Source organism: Phycodurus eques, chromosome 17 (assembly GCF_024500275.1).
Source record: "Phycodurus eques isolate BA_2022a chromosome 17, UOR_Pequ_1.1, whole genome shotgun sequence".
Taxonomy (NCBI): Eukaryota; Metazoa; Chordata; class Actinopteri; order Syngnathiformes; family Syngnathidae; genus Phycodurus; species Phycodurus eques.
In genome coordinates, this window is record NC_084541.1 from 1,309,571 (window position 1) to 1,325,376 (window position 15,806).

The 15,806-nt window shown below is 43.1% G+C and overlaps 1 protein-coding gene across 17 annotated transcripts in view; it reads right to left on the reverse strand.

Moving 5' to 3' along the window:
- The window catches only part of LOC133416478 (RIMS-binding protein 2-like), a 61,423-nt gene that overhangs the window by 10,220 nt on the left and 35,397 nt on the right, over positions 1-15,806 (reverse strand). For 8 of the 17 annotated variants that reach the window (XM_061703417.1, XM_061703425.1, XM_061703421.1 and 5 more), the window contains 15 exons: positions 14,911-15,000; positions 14,278-14,483; positions 13,468-13,574; positions 13,271-13,380; positions 12,310-13,179; positions 9,351-9,377; positions 9,070-9,221; positions 8,501-8,974; positions 8,022-8,402; positions 6,383-6,538; positions 5,352-6,131; positions 4,061-4,160; positions 2,649-2,794; positions 2,181-2,349; positions 412-480 (listed from right to left, as the gene is read on the reverse strand). In XM_061703417.1, the coding sequence (XP_061559401.1) occupies positions 412-480; positions 2,181-2,349; positions 2,649-2,794; positions 4,061-4,160; positions 5,352-6,131; positions 6,383-6,538; positions 8,022-8,402; positions 8,501-8,974; positions 9,070-9,221; positions 9,351-9,377; positions 12,310-13,179; positions 13,271-13,380; positions 13,468-13,574; positions 14,278-14,483; positions 14,911-15,000 (3,837 nt within the window). The remainder of the gene's footprint in view (positions 1-411; positions 481-2,180; positions 2,350-2,648; positions 2,795-4,060; positions 4,161-5,351; positions 6,132-6,382; positions 6,539-8,021; positions 8,403-8,500; positions 8,975-9,069; positions 9,222-9,350; positions 9,378-12,309; positions 13,180-13,270; positions 13,381-13,467; positions 13,575-14,277; positions 14,484-14,910; positions 15,001-15,806) is intronic. The other 9 variants (XM_061703433.1, XM_061703432.1, XM_061703419.1 and 6 more) reach the window with 6 other exon arrangements.

Here is a 15,806-nt window from a genome sequence, read left to right on the forward strand (position 1 = left end):
GCCTAGTGGTTGGTGACCGCTGCTTTAAATGCTCACGGAAATGACATCACAGGGTTGAGGTTTTACATGGGAAGATGAACGATAGCAGTTTCGGCTCCGGAATACTGTTGAATTTTAGAATTTTCAATCATTTTATTTGGTCAAATTCCTGATTCATTAACCAACAAACTATTCATCTTTAGAGGTTACATTGCGCTGTAACACTTTCGTAACAGAATATGAAAGTAGTCACAATAATAATGTTGGGCTAACATGCTGAGCCTGATTTTATAAATCCCCTCTGGTCATTGTGTGAAATGTAGTAAATGATGTGAAAAAGCAAAGGCTTCAAGCAAAACAGCCAAAAAGAGAAGCAAACCAGAGAAGACCCAAAAAGGAGGGCAGTGGGAGGGAATCTGCAGCGAGACACACCTTTCTTGGATCGTCTCGGTTTCGGTGGTGGAACAGGGCGACGTGGAAGCTGTGCATGTGTGCGAGTGCCTTCATGGGATTTCAGAATAGAAAACCAAAATATGTGAAACCAAAAATCTGCGCAAAAAGGAGGATAGGGGTGCAAAACAGACCAAACAAAGAGACAATGAAAAGAGGGAGCAGCAGACATACTGTAGCAGTGAGCGCAAGTGGAAGTGCAAAGCTTTCAACTGTAGATGTTTACTTTGTACTCTGCACTGGGTAGAAAGCAGGAAACAGAAGCAAAGTGTCATCTTGAATTTTCAAAAGCAAACACGGCATAAAAACTGCCACTATATGTGTTTGATGGTTATGATTTCCGCAATAGCGACACAGTGCACAACAACCCAAAAAAATAAAAAAGTACTTTAAGCACGATTATAGCACATTGACATTCAAGAAGAAAAGGCTTCCTCCTCCCTTTGATTAAAAAAAAGAAAAGAAAAACGGGCCTCATGCAAGAACAGCTTTGTACAGGACTCACGCATCGTAATGAATATCAGGCCTTCTTTATGATATTTTCTTTTACAAATTTGAACTGCAGCTGTCAATGATGTGTCATGTGAGTAGCACTGACTTGGCAAGTTCAGTCACAGAAACTCCTTTCTAAAACCAAACACTCCATGGCTAACACAACCGATCATGTGACTTTCATCACATCATACAATATGGAAGGAATCATGGTATAAAAAGTCATATCTTCACAATTGCTGGAAGTTGTTGTACTGAAACCATAACAGTAGAAAAAGACCAAATTTAATCTTGATGTTCTTTTGTCTAATAATTTATTTAACTGAATAAGAATTCAAAAATGTATCAGGGTATTGAAAAAAGACAATGTCTTCTTTGCTGTCTAATTATGCATGTTTAAATGTTACTGCCACATGATTTCGAGATCATTTTTTCCTTTTTCCCAAAAACAAAATGTACTGGTGTACAACAATCCCAAATTCAACCAGCAGTATTTATACACAGCTGATCCTCAGTTTTCCCGTGGTGGCAACTGGCAATGTGACCCCAATTTGTTTGCAAGTCGGAACGTGCCGTAGTCATCGCTAAACAATGCCAATGTATTATAAAGTCATAATCAGTAAATACGTGTTTGAAAAACAATTGTAGGCGATAAATATAGCACTATTTCACCGCTCAATCAGGACCTCTGCACTTGCTCCAGGATACTTTGGCGTGGTCTCAGGGAGATAAAGAGGTGGAACTGCTAACTGCTATACAAGACAATTACTTTTTCACTTAATGAATTAAGGTGGGCTCAACTTGGCTCAGACTGTCGAGTGCTTTTATCCCGAGTGGAACGTGGACTGTTCGATTTCTTCAACTCTGGCATACGTCACTTTATTGTATCAGTACATTTACAGGCACACATTACAGCATCACATCACTGTTGTCTACTGAAGTAATTCAGTTTGCACTTTAGGATCACTGTCCAAACTGTGTGACTCCGGACACTTTTTTTCCACACTGCGCAAAATGGATTGAAATATCTGGTGGTTCTTGCACAAGGCCCGCTATCTTTGCAAAGCAGGTTTAGGTTTGTGCAAATGCAGCCATTTTCACTTACCACTGACACATGAACGATGGTGATAATATGAATAATAACAACTTAAGTGTTTTAATGTAGAAGTCCAAAAGCAATCGAATTTAGGTCTAACGTGACATATTTATCAGTAAGGCATCATTCAACAACAACAACAAAAAGAGAGCCATTTACATACCTATTTTTTCTATGGATGCTGGGGTCGATAAGAAGCCCTGCTCCAGAAGCTGCTGCCGGGTTTCTTCATCCTCCACCTGGATCTCAGACACCATGTTGCAAGGCACATAGCCCAAACGACCACCAGACTCCCCTCTGTAGAACCCGTCAGAGTCTTTATCCCCGCAAACCTAAGCAGATGATATAAGCTGCCCTGAATTCATGCTTCACTCACACATTACATGCAACTGAGCTCGCATCACTTATATGTTCAGCAACATTGGATGTGTATTGATAATGGATTTAAACTGGACGTTCACAGACATGTTAATAGATACTGCAACTCAATATCTTTTTGCATTGTTATTTGAGATGTATCAAACGTCACGCTCACACGTGGCCGCTGAACTGCGAGCAAAGAACACTTTTTTTAAGGGAACCGACCATCTTTGTTCTGGATTGTGTGGTCTATGCTGCGCAAGTGACATACTGTGATGATCTGTCCCTCTCGAAAGGGCAGCTCCTCCTCGGCAGCGTCCGGGTTGGGTGACATGGTGGCAGGGTCATAAGGGAAGAGGGCCACAAAGATGCGGAATTCACTTTTGTCCCCTTTTGTCTTTGGTGATTCAAAACAACCTGCAAGTAGTTTGTATAGTATTATTTAGTCAAATAAAGAAACACTAAAAGTTATCAAAATCTATCCATCCAACCATTTTCTGTACCGGTTATCCTCACTAGGGTCGACATCAAAATGATATAATTTGGTCTTTTAAACTGTATTGCACAGTAATAATTTATCCACAAAGTGTAAGTTCTTCACCAGGGTTGCAGACATTGTACATTAATGGAGCGAGCATAGCTTGCAAGGATCTCTTTAAATGGTTGCGGAAGCTTGCCCCTCCCCCACCACAGTGCTGCTATGAACAGTGCTTGTTTAGCCCAGGCGTGTCCTTAAAAGAGGTAATCAAGCTAAACCACTGATCCTAAGCTGCGTGAGCTGTTTGACAAACATACACTTGTTCATGATCTCCAACACCCAGCAAGAAAAGGGAAACGTTGCTTGACACAATCTGATCTAGATCTAAGAACTGTGCACGAGCAACACAGTCACACATACAACTGGCATTAATGTCATCTTACTTTGTTTTTATACAAGGCTTTTATATGCTCCATCACATTACTGATGGAATAAAAAAAAAAAACATTTTATTGCCCTGCAGCACTGTGCACAGCACTGCAGAGGTGCAGCACAATGCTGGTGTGACCCAAGAACTTATGACCGTGTCTATCCTATTTGACAAAGTGAGACAAATTGGAAGAGCTGCAGTGAGACTTCAGCTGTTTTGAAGAAAGCTGTTCTCGATCTCATTATGGAGAATCAGGCCATCTGTGGCAAGAATCGTGGGCCGAGAACTTGCAGTTTCACATCCTCGCTGATATATAACAGATACAGAACATCTCTGATCGCACTTTCAAATTGGTATGTACTTGAATACATTTAAGGCACACAGGAACATTGAGATTTACAAAGAGTGAACAACCTAGGTCTGCTTCATTATCCCCCCCAAAAAATAAGCAGCGAGCGGAGGAAGAGAGGGGCTCCTCCTACATTATCACTCGTTTTGTTGGCCAAACAATGTTTCTATTTTAAGATTGTCACTTCCTCCTATCATGACAAGTCACTTTAAATTAAGCTGGTTCTGAGCTTAGTGGGCTCGCACTTCTCCATCACTGCTGACACTCCTCCTTCGCCACACATGGTGCTAATCTGACGACCAGCATGCGGGTGGCTTGTAAACTGTAAGTACAGGTGTGTGGTCAACACTTCAACATTCCCGCTGCATCACTTTGTCTGGGAACAAGAGTTCAAGAAGAAGCAGAAAAAACAAAAGAGTGTCTGACCTTTAAGCTGCCTGCTTTGCAAACCAACTGAATTAGAAGATGGCTTGGAGTCTGGCCCCTGTGATGGACCTGCTTCAGATCTCGTTTGTTGACTCGGCTCCTACACATCAGAACAGGAAAAAAAAAAAAAAAAAAAAAAGCAATAAGGAAAACATCTCAAGCAGAATGGTGATCAGCATTTAGAAGGGAAAACACAACAAGGGGAATTCAAGGGAAAAAGCAAATGTAGTTTAGGGGTTTAAGGTTTTGAAATCTCTTGTAATCTAGGCTGCTCATCAATGGGAAACATTACTTGCTGCTAGAAAGGAATACGACTCACTGAATTGGCACGCAATTGTAATCTTCCCCCTTTTTTCTTATATAAAAAAACAACAACCACAAAACATTATTGAACTGCGATACAGGTTGACTAGGGAGAACCAATGTGGTCTCTCATCAACAAAGCTACTGGCCCAGTCTCACACAGGGTTTCTGAACAAATGCCGCATCAGAGGTGGAAAGGGACACTGTGCCTTTCAGGCACAACGGCTGAAGAAGTGGGGCTTTCCTGTGTCTGTAGTGCACATTTACACAGTCGATGGAGCTTCTAGCAGAGATCATTAGATTCTGGCGACGTCAGCACCAGTGTCTAAATTAGTATTGAACAGCAACAATTGCTTTTAACAGAAAGGGGGCATTGAAGGGTGTTAAACTTCTCAGCTGTTAAACTTCACATCCTGGCTGTGGCTTCTTGCTATCCTCTTACACGCAGGCGGTGTTCCACCTCTATGACGGTGGTACTAATTTAATTGTAATTTATTTGACTGAATAAAATTTATTTATTTATTATTTTTTTTTTTCTTCACACTACACAGAAAACCAGATTATGCAAAGGCCCAGACAGTGCTGGACCTCTTGAGCTTGACCTCTTGACAGTCGTTAGGACCTCTTGAGAGTCGTTAGGAAGCAGACATAACAAGTAGTCGCCATTCTCTTGTCCTCAGCAAGACTTGAATCGTGACCCTCATGTTCCAAAGCCCAAGTCCTTACAGATGAGCTACAACGTCAGAAGCGGGCAAATATGCAGGTCGACGTCAAAACCCCTATTCTGTATGAGTACCTTTAAACGAGGATAGTGATCTGGGAAAGGTCAGCAGAAAAGGGAGGTAGTAACTGACGATAATGGAAGAATGACTGTTTTCTATAGAGCTATGGTACAGTACGGGACGGGATAACTACGAAAAAGGGTTTAATGGGAAGGACCAAGATTGCTTGGGAAAGATGGTTGCTGGGGCGATGCAATAATGTTTACCATGGACTTTGTTCCTTGGCGGTAAGACGGTCCTATGTGCTCCATTTCAGCCCCCTCGATCCACCACTCTGAGCTCATCTGTTCCAGCACCACCTCTCCTGAAGCGCACGCATCTGGCTCCTCATTGTCATCCGTGCCATACTCCACATCAATCTCCATCCCACGACTAATGGGTGACCTCACAGTACGTACTGTTTTGCTGACTGGGTAGGGTCTTGGCGGGGTAGGGCCATAGCCTGGGTTAGCTGCTGCTGCAGCCTTCTGACTCCTGAGCATGGCCTCCCTCCTAAGGCGGTCCCCTAATCCTCTGAGTAGTACTCTATCTTTGTTGGGAGCAGACTGAGGGGGACAGCGGACAGAAAGTCGCCTGTTGGCTGGACCTTCACATAAACGCACTTCTTTTTCACCAGGATAACTCACAGTGTCAACTGCATCTGAATAGTGGACTCTGTGCTGCATCTTGGGCTTGACTTGCCTAAATAAAGGCTCTTTGGTGAGGGATCTGGGATCCCTGTTGAAGTGGTGCTGCTGAGGGGGAACGTGTGGTTGGTGGTGACACTGGGGAGCATGATGAAGGCGTTCTGTGTCTCTGGGATGAAGATGGCTGGGCCTCAGCTGAATCTGTACGTGATGATGTAAAGGTTCTTTCCGACCACCCTTTTCCTCTTCACTCACCTCAGGAATACTGAACAGTTGCTTGCTGCGATATTCCTGAGGGGGTAACTTGAGGATCCTCTCAACAACATCTTCATCACTCTCTGAAGGTTCTGATTTGGTTAACTGTGATTGACCATAAAAAGGGCCAGGGAGAAAGGCCATATCATTGTTGAGCAAAAAAGAAAACAAAAAGAGGACGAAAAAGAAGAGGACGATCATATCATGCAAAAGGAAAGGAACAATACAACAAGAATCACAATAAATGCATGTAACAGGGGGGGAAAAAAAAAAAAAAAAAATGGTATTTTAAATACACATCTCAGGCAAATATACAGTAAATACTTCCTCATATGAGTGCACATATTCTCACATACCCTGCCAGCTGTAACTGTGTATCCCCTGGTGGGCGCTTCCACAAGGTGGTCAGAGTAAAGCTCATCTTCTTCCTCTTCTAGAATGTCAGACAGGTCTGAGCGGCTGTTGTCAGCGAGGTAATCACTTGGATGCTCGAGCAACCCTGTGCCATAGCTCTGAGATGAGAAAAACATCATAGTCGTAGTCATTTTTCCACATTGAGTAGGGAATCTTTCATAACAATAATACATGCTACAATTGTACACATGTCCTGATTATTTTAAAAACAAGATACATTTCATGATCGGCTGGCGACCAGTTCGCGATGTACCCCCCCCACTCGCCCGAAGATAGCCGGGATAGGCGACCCTTGTGAGGATAAAGCGGTACAGACCATGGATGGATACAGTTCATCAAACCTATTTGTAAATATAATTAACACTGATAATGTTGAATGAAAACATGACAAAAACTGCTCATGTAGTTCAATTTTTTGTGGCTCCAAATGATGTTAGGTAATGTTGAATTATATAATCCAGGGTTTCCATCCTCAGCCACATAATAAGTAATAATACTGCAAGCAAAATTTGTTGTAAATAACGAATAATGTTTGGACCAATTGAGTGAAAATTTGATAATTTCCCTCGGCACACCTGATGATCTCTGACGGCACACTAATGTGCCACGGCAAATTGGTTGGTTATCACTGGTACTGTATAATCATCGTGCGCAGATATTGATCACATTCAAATCAGTTGTCAATAGACTTTACACCAATCTGATCGGTTTGATCGGTATCGGCCGATAATTAGCATTTTATGCCGAGCGGCTTTCATGTCATAATTTCCCGATCCGATCAATGACATCATCGATCGGCTCCGCAAAAGACATTTACTCCGTGTCGCTGGTCGCATATGATTCCAAAAGCAAGTTTGCTATCTGACGGCCAATAAAGTTTTGTTCAATCTTGTCAGTGACAAAACACGTAATCTGTGTGGTTTTGCAGTGTCAAAGACAAACAACACATAAGTTATTTGCAGTCGGCGCACAACTAAAGTACGTCATGGGGAACGTCATCTAAATGCTTCAACACCACAAATTTGATCGGGCAGCTGAAGAATGTACACAAGGAGGAGCAGCCCGCGTTCAAGCAACGCATCGTTGGGAGGAAAACAAAAAAAGGGGAAAAGCCAAACGGACGCAAACTCTCGACAACACCCGTCCATATAGCTGGGATAGTGAGAAAATTAGAGTAAGCATGTCATTAGCAGTATTTGTTAAAGTAATTTAATTGCAATAAAGTAATTTAATTACAGTAAGTTATCACCCATTATTTCTGTCATGTTGTAATGTTGATTTGACCTAAATTTATGTCAGTGGCCAATCCTTGAATGCCCCATAGAGGTCATTGATGTTTTAACTTTTGTATCAAATGCTCGAGAATAATTTTGAGGATACTCAGTATACCGTACACAAGTATATCCAATAAATGAGCAAGTCATGTAAATAGACACATTGCTCCATCTTGTGATCGGATCGTTTTTTCAAAACTTGCTGATCGGATGATCGGCCCCAAAAATCCTGATCGTGTCAAGCCTAGTTATCAATGGCAATCAATATTTGCAAACAGGAAGAGGACGTTAACACTTCAGAGCTGACCTGCTGCGCCATTGTGTACGCTGGGTCCCGGTCCTGTCTCAAGAACTCCTCAATTGACACTAAGCGTTTGTTCTCTTGTTCCTCCTCAACCTCAGAGTCCAGCGGTGAAGTACTGGGGGGTCGGAGGATTAATGTGTCCAGAGGATTAAGGAGGTCTGTGATTGGGGCTTTGGGCGGTGTGGGGATACGCTCCGGCGTTCTGAGTTTGGCACAGGGATCCTCAATGAACTCTGTGATGGATGGAAAAGGACGTATACTTCCAGGGCTGTCTGCATCTCTGCGTTGGTCCAATGTGGCCGCTGGTGCCACCTCTGGTGTTTGTGCGGGTGCTATTACAGGATCCGCTTGAGGGGCCGACGACGTGGGGGAGTTCACATTGATCTGGTGAAATAAAAGAACAGTCAATTGGACATAACAGTATTTAACTGAAAGAAAGGCTTTGAATCTCATTGATTGGATACTTGTAGAGTGAGGATTACCACTGGGGTTACGATTGATGAAACGGGTAATGTAGCCTCACACGCAGCCATGGGAGCAGATGTGGGGTCAGCCCAGGCCTGTACAAATGAGGCTGATGACACTAAGACCTCAGTGTGTGGGACATGAGGACAGTTGGCAGCAGCCCCCGCTGTGAGGCCAGAAATGTGTCTATTTGGAGATGATGGGCAGGGCAGCGTGGAGACTTTGGCAGCAGAGTTTCCGAAAGAAAGCGAAGAGGACGGGTTATTGGGTACTACAGGGTTGCAAGTGAGGCGTGGCACTACCGGGGTGGTTGCAACTGGGCCAGCCATTATAGCAGCTAGCTTGGAGGGCACATTGACTGGAAAAGAGTCACAAGACTCTCCATGTGCAGACATAGTGCGAACAGTGAGCTCCTGAGCTGCCTGGAGGGATCGGATCTGGGAGGGCCCCAGCAGTGCACTGCCGGCTGTTGGAGAAGACACCTCCAGCACCTTAGATCGGAGAAGAAACCACATTTGAATTAGGGCGTAGACTGATTTGAAGTCCCAACTCGCTGGCTGAAAGACATTTCAATTAAAGGTCATACCTTTTTCTTATCTGCATATATAGCGTAACCAGAGACACGGACTCCGTTGGAGGTCCCTGCACAATCAATAGTGACCGGTAGCCAGCTGATGAGGGCAATACCTGGTGAAGGACCATGCTCCAACTGTACATCCAGTGGAGCATCAGGAGGGCCTACATCAACAACATCCAGTGTTGAGTAAAAGGTGCAGCACAACAAACCTTTTGTATGAACATGCAGTCAGATGATGTTGTGGCAATAACAACTACAATTCTATTCAAAAATCGATAGACCATATATACCTGTGTTCCCAGACTGTGGGCATGAAACTTAAGCAAATTTGAGGTGATCATTTAGTGAACTTGATTCAGAGATAACACTGTTCACTATTCTGAATTAAGAAGAACTAACGTAATCACTACATCACTGTTACTATACTACTCTAAAGTTTTACATTGCAAATGAATGAAACTGTATATCTTTTAATGTCCTTGTTTGCATGAGGGGTGGGTATGACTTGGAAAACAACATGCTTGAACTGCTGTCAACGCTTGTGCTCACTGTTTCGAGATCATTCTCTGAAAAAGTATTGGAAAGGTGTGTCCGATTCCCTCATTTGTGCTGTAGATTGAAATCATTTGGGTTTGATCAAAAGAAAAAAACATTGAGAAGAGATCAACAGTTCATCGTTTATTTCCATGTATTCCACCTGTATTTACATCTGGATCTGAAAAGAAACTTAGAAGATTGCATTGTTTGTATCAAAACACATTTTAGGCTAGCCAAATATCAGAAAAGATGGACTTAAAATAGATTCAAGTGAATAAGACAAGATGTAGTTGAAAATCTTTTGCTTGCAACAACTGCATCAAGGCTGTGCCCGATGGAAAACACCAGACCTTTGATTTCTTCTTTTGTGATGCTTTTCCTGGCTTTCAGTTGTTTGTTTTGGGGTGTTACTCCCTTCACTCTCCACTTTTGCAGGTAGAATCCATGGTTTAAAAGGTTTACGTGAATGTGAGTGCGTATGGTTGTTTATCTATGTGCGCCCTGCGATCGGCTGGCGACCAGTTCAGAGTCACCTGGGATAGGCTCCGGCACCCCCGCGACCCTAGTGAGGATAAGTGGTACGGAAAATGGATGGATGGAAGTCTGGAGATTAACTTGGTCAGTCTACAACCTTCCACTTCTTGCCCTGATGAACTTGGTTGTTGTTTTGGGTGGATCTCCCAATTAGTTTAGGCTCAGACAAAGTGTTTCTGTAGACTTCGGAGTTACTTTTGATCCCGCCACGAAGCTGTTTATCAATGAAGATGAGGAAGCCTTTCCCTGACGAAACCATGCAAACTCAAGTGATGACTTTACTTTCATTTAGATTCATTTCATTTAGACAGCTTTTGTGTGTGGATCATGAGCAGATCCTTTCTTTCTTTCTCCAAGCTCCAGCCTTTTCACCGACCTTTACTAAAGGCTCTTCTTTGTTTGCCAGTCCAGAAAACTTTGTCCCAGACTTTTTGAAGCTGGTCTTTGTACTTGTACTGGCAAAGTCCAGCCTGACCCTGCAATTATTATTGCTATTGAGTGGTTTGTATCGCCATGTACATGTACGCCATGTATGTACCTTTGTTTATGTGTATGACATTTACTCCTGCCTGCTGGACGTTGTTGCTGATGTCACGAACAGTTAGTGTTGTGCGATATATGGGCAAAATTCTATATCCAGATAGAGGTAATTTTATATCCTGATAATATATATATAATATATATATTATATATTATATTATATATATAATATATATCCACAGTATCTTTCCTTAATATCACATGAAATGAATGGAAATGTTCTCTTATCTTTTCTCCCTTTATGTATAATACACATTTGATAGAGAATACACAATAAAATGAATTAAAAGAGAAATACAATGAAACAACCGCGGGAAAATACCACTCAAAATATCTGGTAGTCCAACCAAATTTTAAGGAATGCACAGTGTTATTGCGTACATTGTTGTGTAATGTACAACATTGTTTTCATCTATGCTCCTCAAGCAGTGCCGTGAGCCAATATTTGCTGGTGATGTAAATATGCTACCACACTGCTGGAGTTACAGTAACCGTCCTTCATTTGCTCATCCAATGTTGGTGTAGCATCTGAGGTGTAGGGCATCTAAAGTCACTCCTGTCACACAAAAACCCCCGAACGCAAACTTTCTTGGGGCGCATGTACACATCAGTGACTGTTTATTGAACTCACCCCAAATGTGACCAGCAGAGTAGCACAACAGTCGCCTCTTTAGCACGCCATCTTTGAGCCTCACTCTCCACGCATTACCAATCAACCAGCACTTAATCCAACTGTTACATTTGTGTAACAGCTGGAAACAGATTTGCCATGCCTGGAGAGTGAGGCACAAGAATGACGTAATAGAAGGGCAACTGTTGTTACTGTGTTACTGTCTCTTTTTATATCGCACTATGATATGATATACAGTATATATTGTGGTATCGCAAAGCTCTATTAAGTTTTTTGGGCTTTCTTTACAGCTCTCAAAATGTTTCTGTTGTCAACAGCTGTTGTTTTTTTTTTTTTTTTTGGTGAACCATTTGACATTACGTAGTACACCAGTAGTTTATTTCTTCTTCAGAGCATTCCAATTAGTTCAACTGGCTATGAACAATGTTTGTGTCATGGCTCTGATTGATTTTGTATCATCTATCAGCTTCAAAATTGCTCGTTTTTCCACCCATAGAAAGACAGCTCACAGACCTTCGTGTTGGTTACGCCTCTAACTAGTATAAATATAGTCTTCAGAGGCAAAACCTGAATCTGAAACTGAGCCTAGCCATTATGCATTATGTATTGTTTGCACAATCAATTGAATTAGACATACCTGGGCAACAAAACACAAATGTCAATCTGACGTTCCAATACATTTGCTCATATGAGAAATTGCCTGGTTCAGTCAAAAGATGCCATCTTGTTGTGTAGTTGTGTATCTGATCCAGATATAAATACTTGTCTGTAAGACCCATGTTCATGTGTGCCTCAACGGTCCAATATTGTACTTTTGGAGGGGCGTGTACATCCACACGGACACAAACAAAGGTTATGAGGTACATGTCACCGTAGTATTTGAAATTCAGTACATTGCACTTGAATGGGAAAACTATTCAAAACTCACAGCGAACGTGATTAAGTGAGTGAGTGCAATTACATGAGCATCCTCAACATCTGCAAAAAGATACATAAAAAATCCTGACCTGCCATTAGCGTGTTGAAGTTGATGCTAGCACTTCTGCGTTCACGACGCTCCACAGGTAACTCCCAAGGCGTGCGGTGTGGCCGCGCCTCCACTTTGACTGTGTACTGCAGGCGGGGTAAGAGGTTATTGAGGCACAGCGAATAGCAGCCAGCCTTCACCAGCTCACACTCTTGCTCATTCAAGGACACAATGTGCACATAGTTGCTGTTGCTCGGCAGCCAGGACAGGTTGGCAGAGGTGGCGGTGACCCTGTCCACACGCAGCTGCGTAGGGGCCACACAGACGTCCCTACCAATGAGCATACTGCAGCGCAGCTGTTCTGAGAGGCCCTTCTCTGTCAGGCTCTGCACAGATACACGGTAGGCTTTGAGGTTGATGTCAAGCCTCTCCAGCACTGCCTTGGTCTGGGCACCGAAGGGCACATTGAGCCGGAGCTCCTGGTCCACATACACATTATAACTCCACACATTGCCCCACCCAGCTGGCACCAACGGAGGGTCCCAGCTGATGATGATGCTCTTGGCAAGCTGCTTGATGAGGGTGAGCTTACGTGGGTAAGGCACAGTGTCCACTCCCACCTCCTCCAAATCCAAGTCCAGGCCATTGGTGAGGGGGGCTGAGACAGCCAAGGCCGAATTGGAAGAGGCTGAGGCGGGGCCAGAGACAGAAGAGGCCTCTACTCTATCCGAGGCACGGACACTTGTGTGGAGGTGACGCTGGTGGCTGGCACTGTGCAAACTGCTGTCTAGCAAGGAGTTGTGGGTTATATCACTAGTCACTGGTGGATGACTACCCATGATGTCGTCATCGGATACACGTTCCACAAAATTAGAGGGGACCAGCCCTCTCCTTCCATCTACCAACTCGCCTGACACACACACACACACACACACACAAAATCTAAATGAAAAGACAGCAATATGAAATTGTACATCATACAATTAATTGTTAAGACTTACCTTCATAGAAGCCATCATCATCCATGCCTCCATACACATAAACGTATTCTCCAGCAGTGAGTGGTAGCTCCATTTCAGGGTTATCATTGGGGCCGTCGTAAGGATTATAGCTGTTGAACATGCATTTTTCATTTAGATTATGACATGATGATCACCTTTTGTATAATGTGCCAATTCTTATTCCTAAATGTACAAACCTGTATCGTGCAATAAAAACCTGAAGCTTCGATGCTCCTCCGCTGGCAGTGTAAGGTGCAGCGGCAATGTCAACGTCCAGCTCCTCCACCTCACTTGCAGTGTCAACCTGAGAACGTCACAAACATTGGGTGAAACTGAATAGCTAGATGAAAAAAGACAGTGGTGGTTCACTCTTATAAATGTCAAAACATTCCCAGTAAGAAGTAAAGCAACATTAGGAAATCTTTCATCTCAAATAATGCTGTTATTTACATGGCGAGCTGTTGTTTGAGTGTTTGTAAAATACCCGGAGGTTTGATTTCCATAAAACATACAGTGTGCGTATATTTATAGCTCCCTGGTAAGCCATTTTACAACTACTACCGTATGACCCATATAATCCAGTGGCAGGTGGATGGATTATTTTACCAAACATGAGCTTTATTGAATTGAAGGGAGACCTGCAGACTGGATGAGAAGACCTCTAACCTAACCTGTCTGTCACCCAACACACAGTAAGCACAAGAACACAAGAGCCTGTAAACGACTTAATGCATCTAAAAGCTTAAATATATTCAGATAGTGTTCTCGTAGGAGATGAAAGAGCATTACGTAGCCCTATAATGACATTATTCTGTTCAATTGCATTTAAAGGTTATCACTATTTTCCCATGCTAATCTGCAAACGCAAGTTCCACTGCTTCACAATAAGCCGTGTGGCTCCTTTTGAACACTGTTATCAAATACATCCCCTTTCTGATCAAGGTTGCCAGTGACATAACTAACACTTAAGTAAACCATTGGACATCCATCCATCCATCCTCTTATACCTCATGCGTTGGGCTTGATTTGTGCGGACTAAGGTGGGTGTCAGACTTCGGGGTGAGGTTTGTGGTCTCAGACTTGCTGGAGGATGAGGCCGACTTGCTGACACTGATTGTGGGAAGCTCTCGATGCTTGGTGACCGGCGAGCGCTCCACCCTGGACAGCCCTGCAGCATGGGGGGTGGTCCCCATGCGTAGTGCGGCAGCCACATCTAAGAGGGAAGAGGGCGAGAGGACAGTGGTAATACACGATCCACTTCACAGGATGTCTCTACTGTAGCTCTGTTGGATCCATGAGTGACTGGGTGGGTGGGGTCACTGGTTAACATGCAGAAAGCTCAAGGTTGAACCTGGATGATTAAACAGTGGAGAGAAATCCTGCCTCCATCTGTCTGTGGTCAGAGGTCACACTACCTTGTGATAGCATGTGTCACACCAGCATCACTAAGGGGCTTAACTGATTCCACAGACAGTTTTCACCTCAGCTCTCGAGAAGAGCCTCATGCAAGTTCTGTTACAGTGTTGGACAGTGTGGGTGAGATGACAGGTTAGAACATGACATGCTTTTGTGAGAGCGCCCAACACATATTATGAATAAGAGGGACGAGAAAAAAAAGTGAGCACCGAGCGGATCATTACCCTCAGGGCAGGAGAGAGTGTCACCTCCCTCGAGACTCCAGAAGGCTATTTCGCTCAGAGACTCCATATCCCATGAGCCATCTGTGCAGTCTAAAACACATGAACAAGTAAGAGTTTTGATGCATGGGCGAGATGTGAAGTGGTTAGATTTGCCCAGAAATTGAGTGTTTAGCATCAGCAAACTGGTCTTAGATTATCATCAGGCATTCCAGAAATATTTTACTGCGTGGAAAAGATACCAATTCTGCACTTTTTATTAGAGTCAATACAAGCAGAGATGTGAAAAACAGCCAAAATACAGTATACACATATGCTAACTGTATTGTAGATAGCTGCAGGAGAAACTAAATCACGGTAGGAAATGTTGAGGGTTTATTTAAAAAAACGTTATTATATTGTAATAAATGAGTTTAAATCTTTAAATCTGAAGACATTTTATCAGTGATTTATCACTCTCAATACAATCTACATCTACAAACTAAAGGGTAATATTAAATCGATTCAAACTAGACTGTGAATATGCATGTAAACCCTTTAAACTGACCATGTTTAACTATTTCAAAAATTGGATTAACACACAAGGAGATAAATTCATGCTCCAGCATAATGAAGTCAATATTTTAAAGTGCAGTCAGTGTTGGCGCTGCACGTTCGGCACCTCGCCAATGGCTATCTGAAACAGGATGTGACGATGCGAATATTGCCCATGTTAGCCACACTGGCGAATCAAAATCGCCCACGTCTAAAGCCCTTCCTGATAAAAGTTTAAAGTGAGCAAGTTCATTTTGCCGTGTGTGAACGGTGTTAGTAGTTTAGTTCCCACCCCCACCCCGCTTCGTAAAATGCTTCAATCCGCTGTCCAGCTTCTGCTGGCTAAACAGACTGGCTCACGGGCT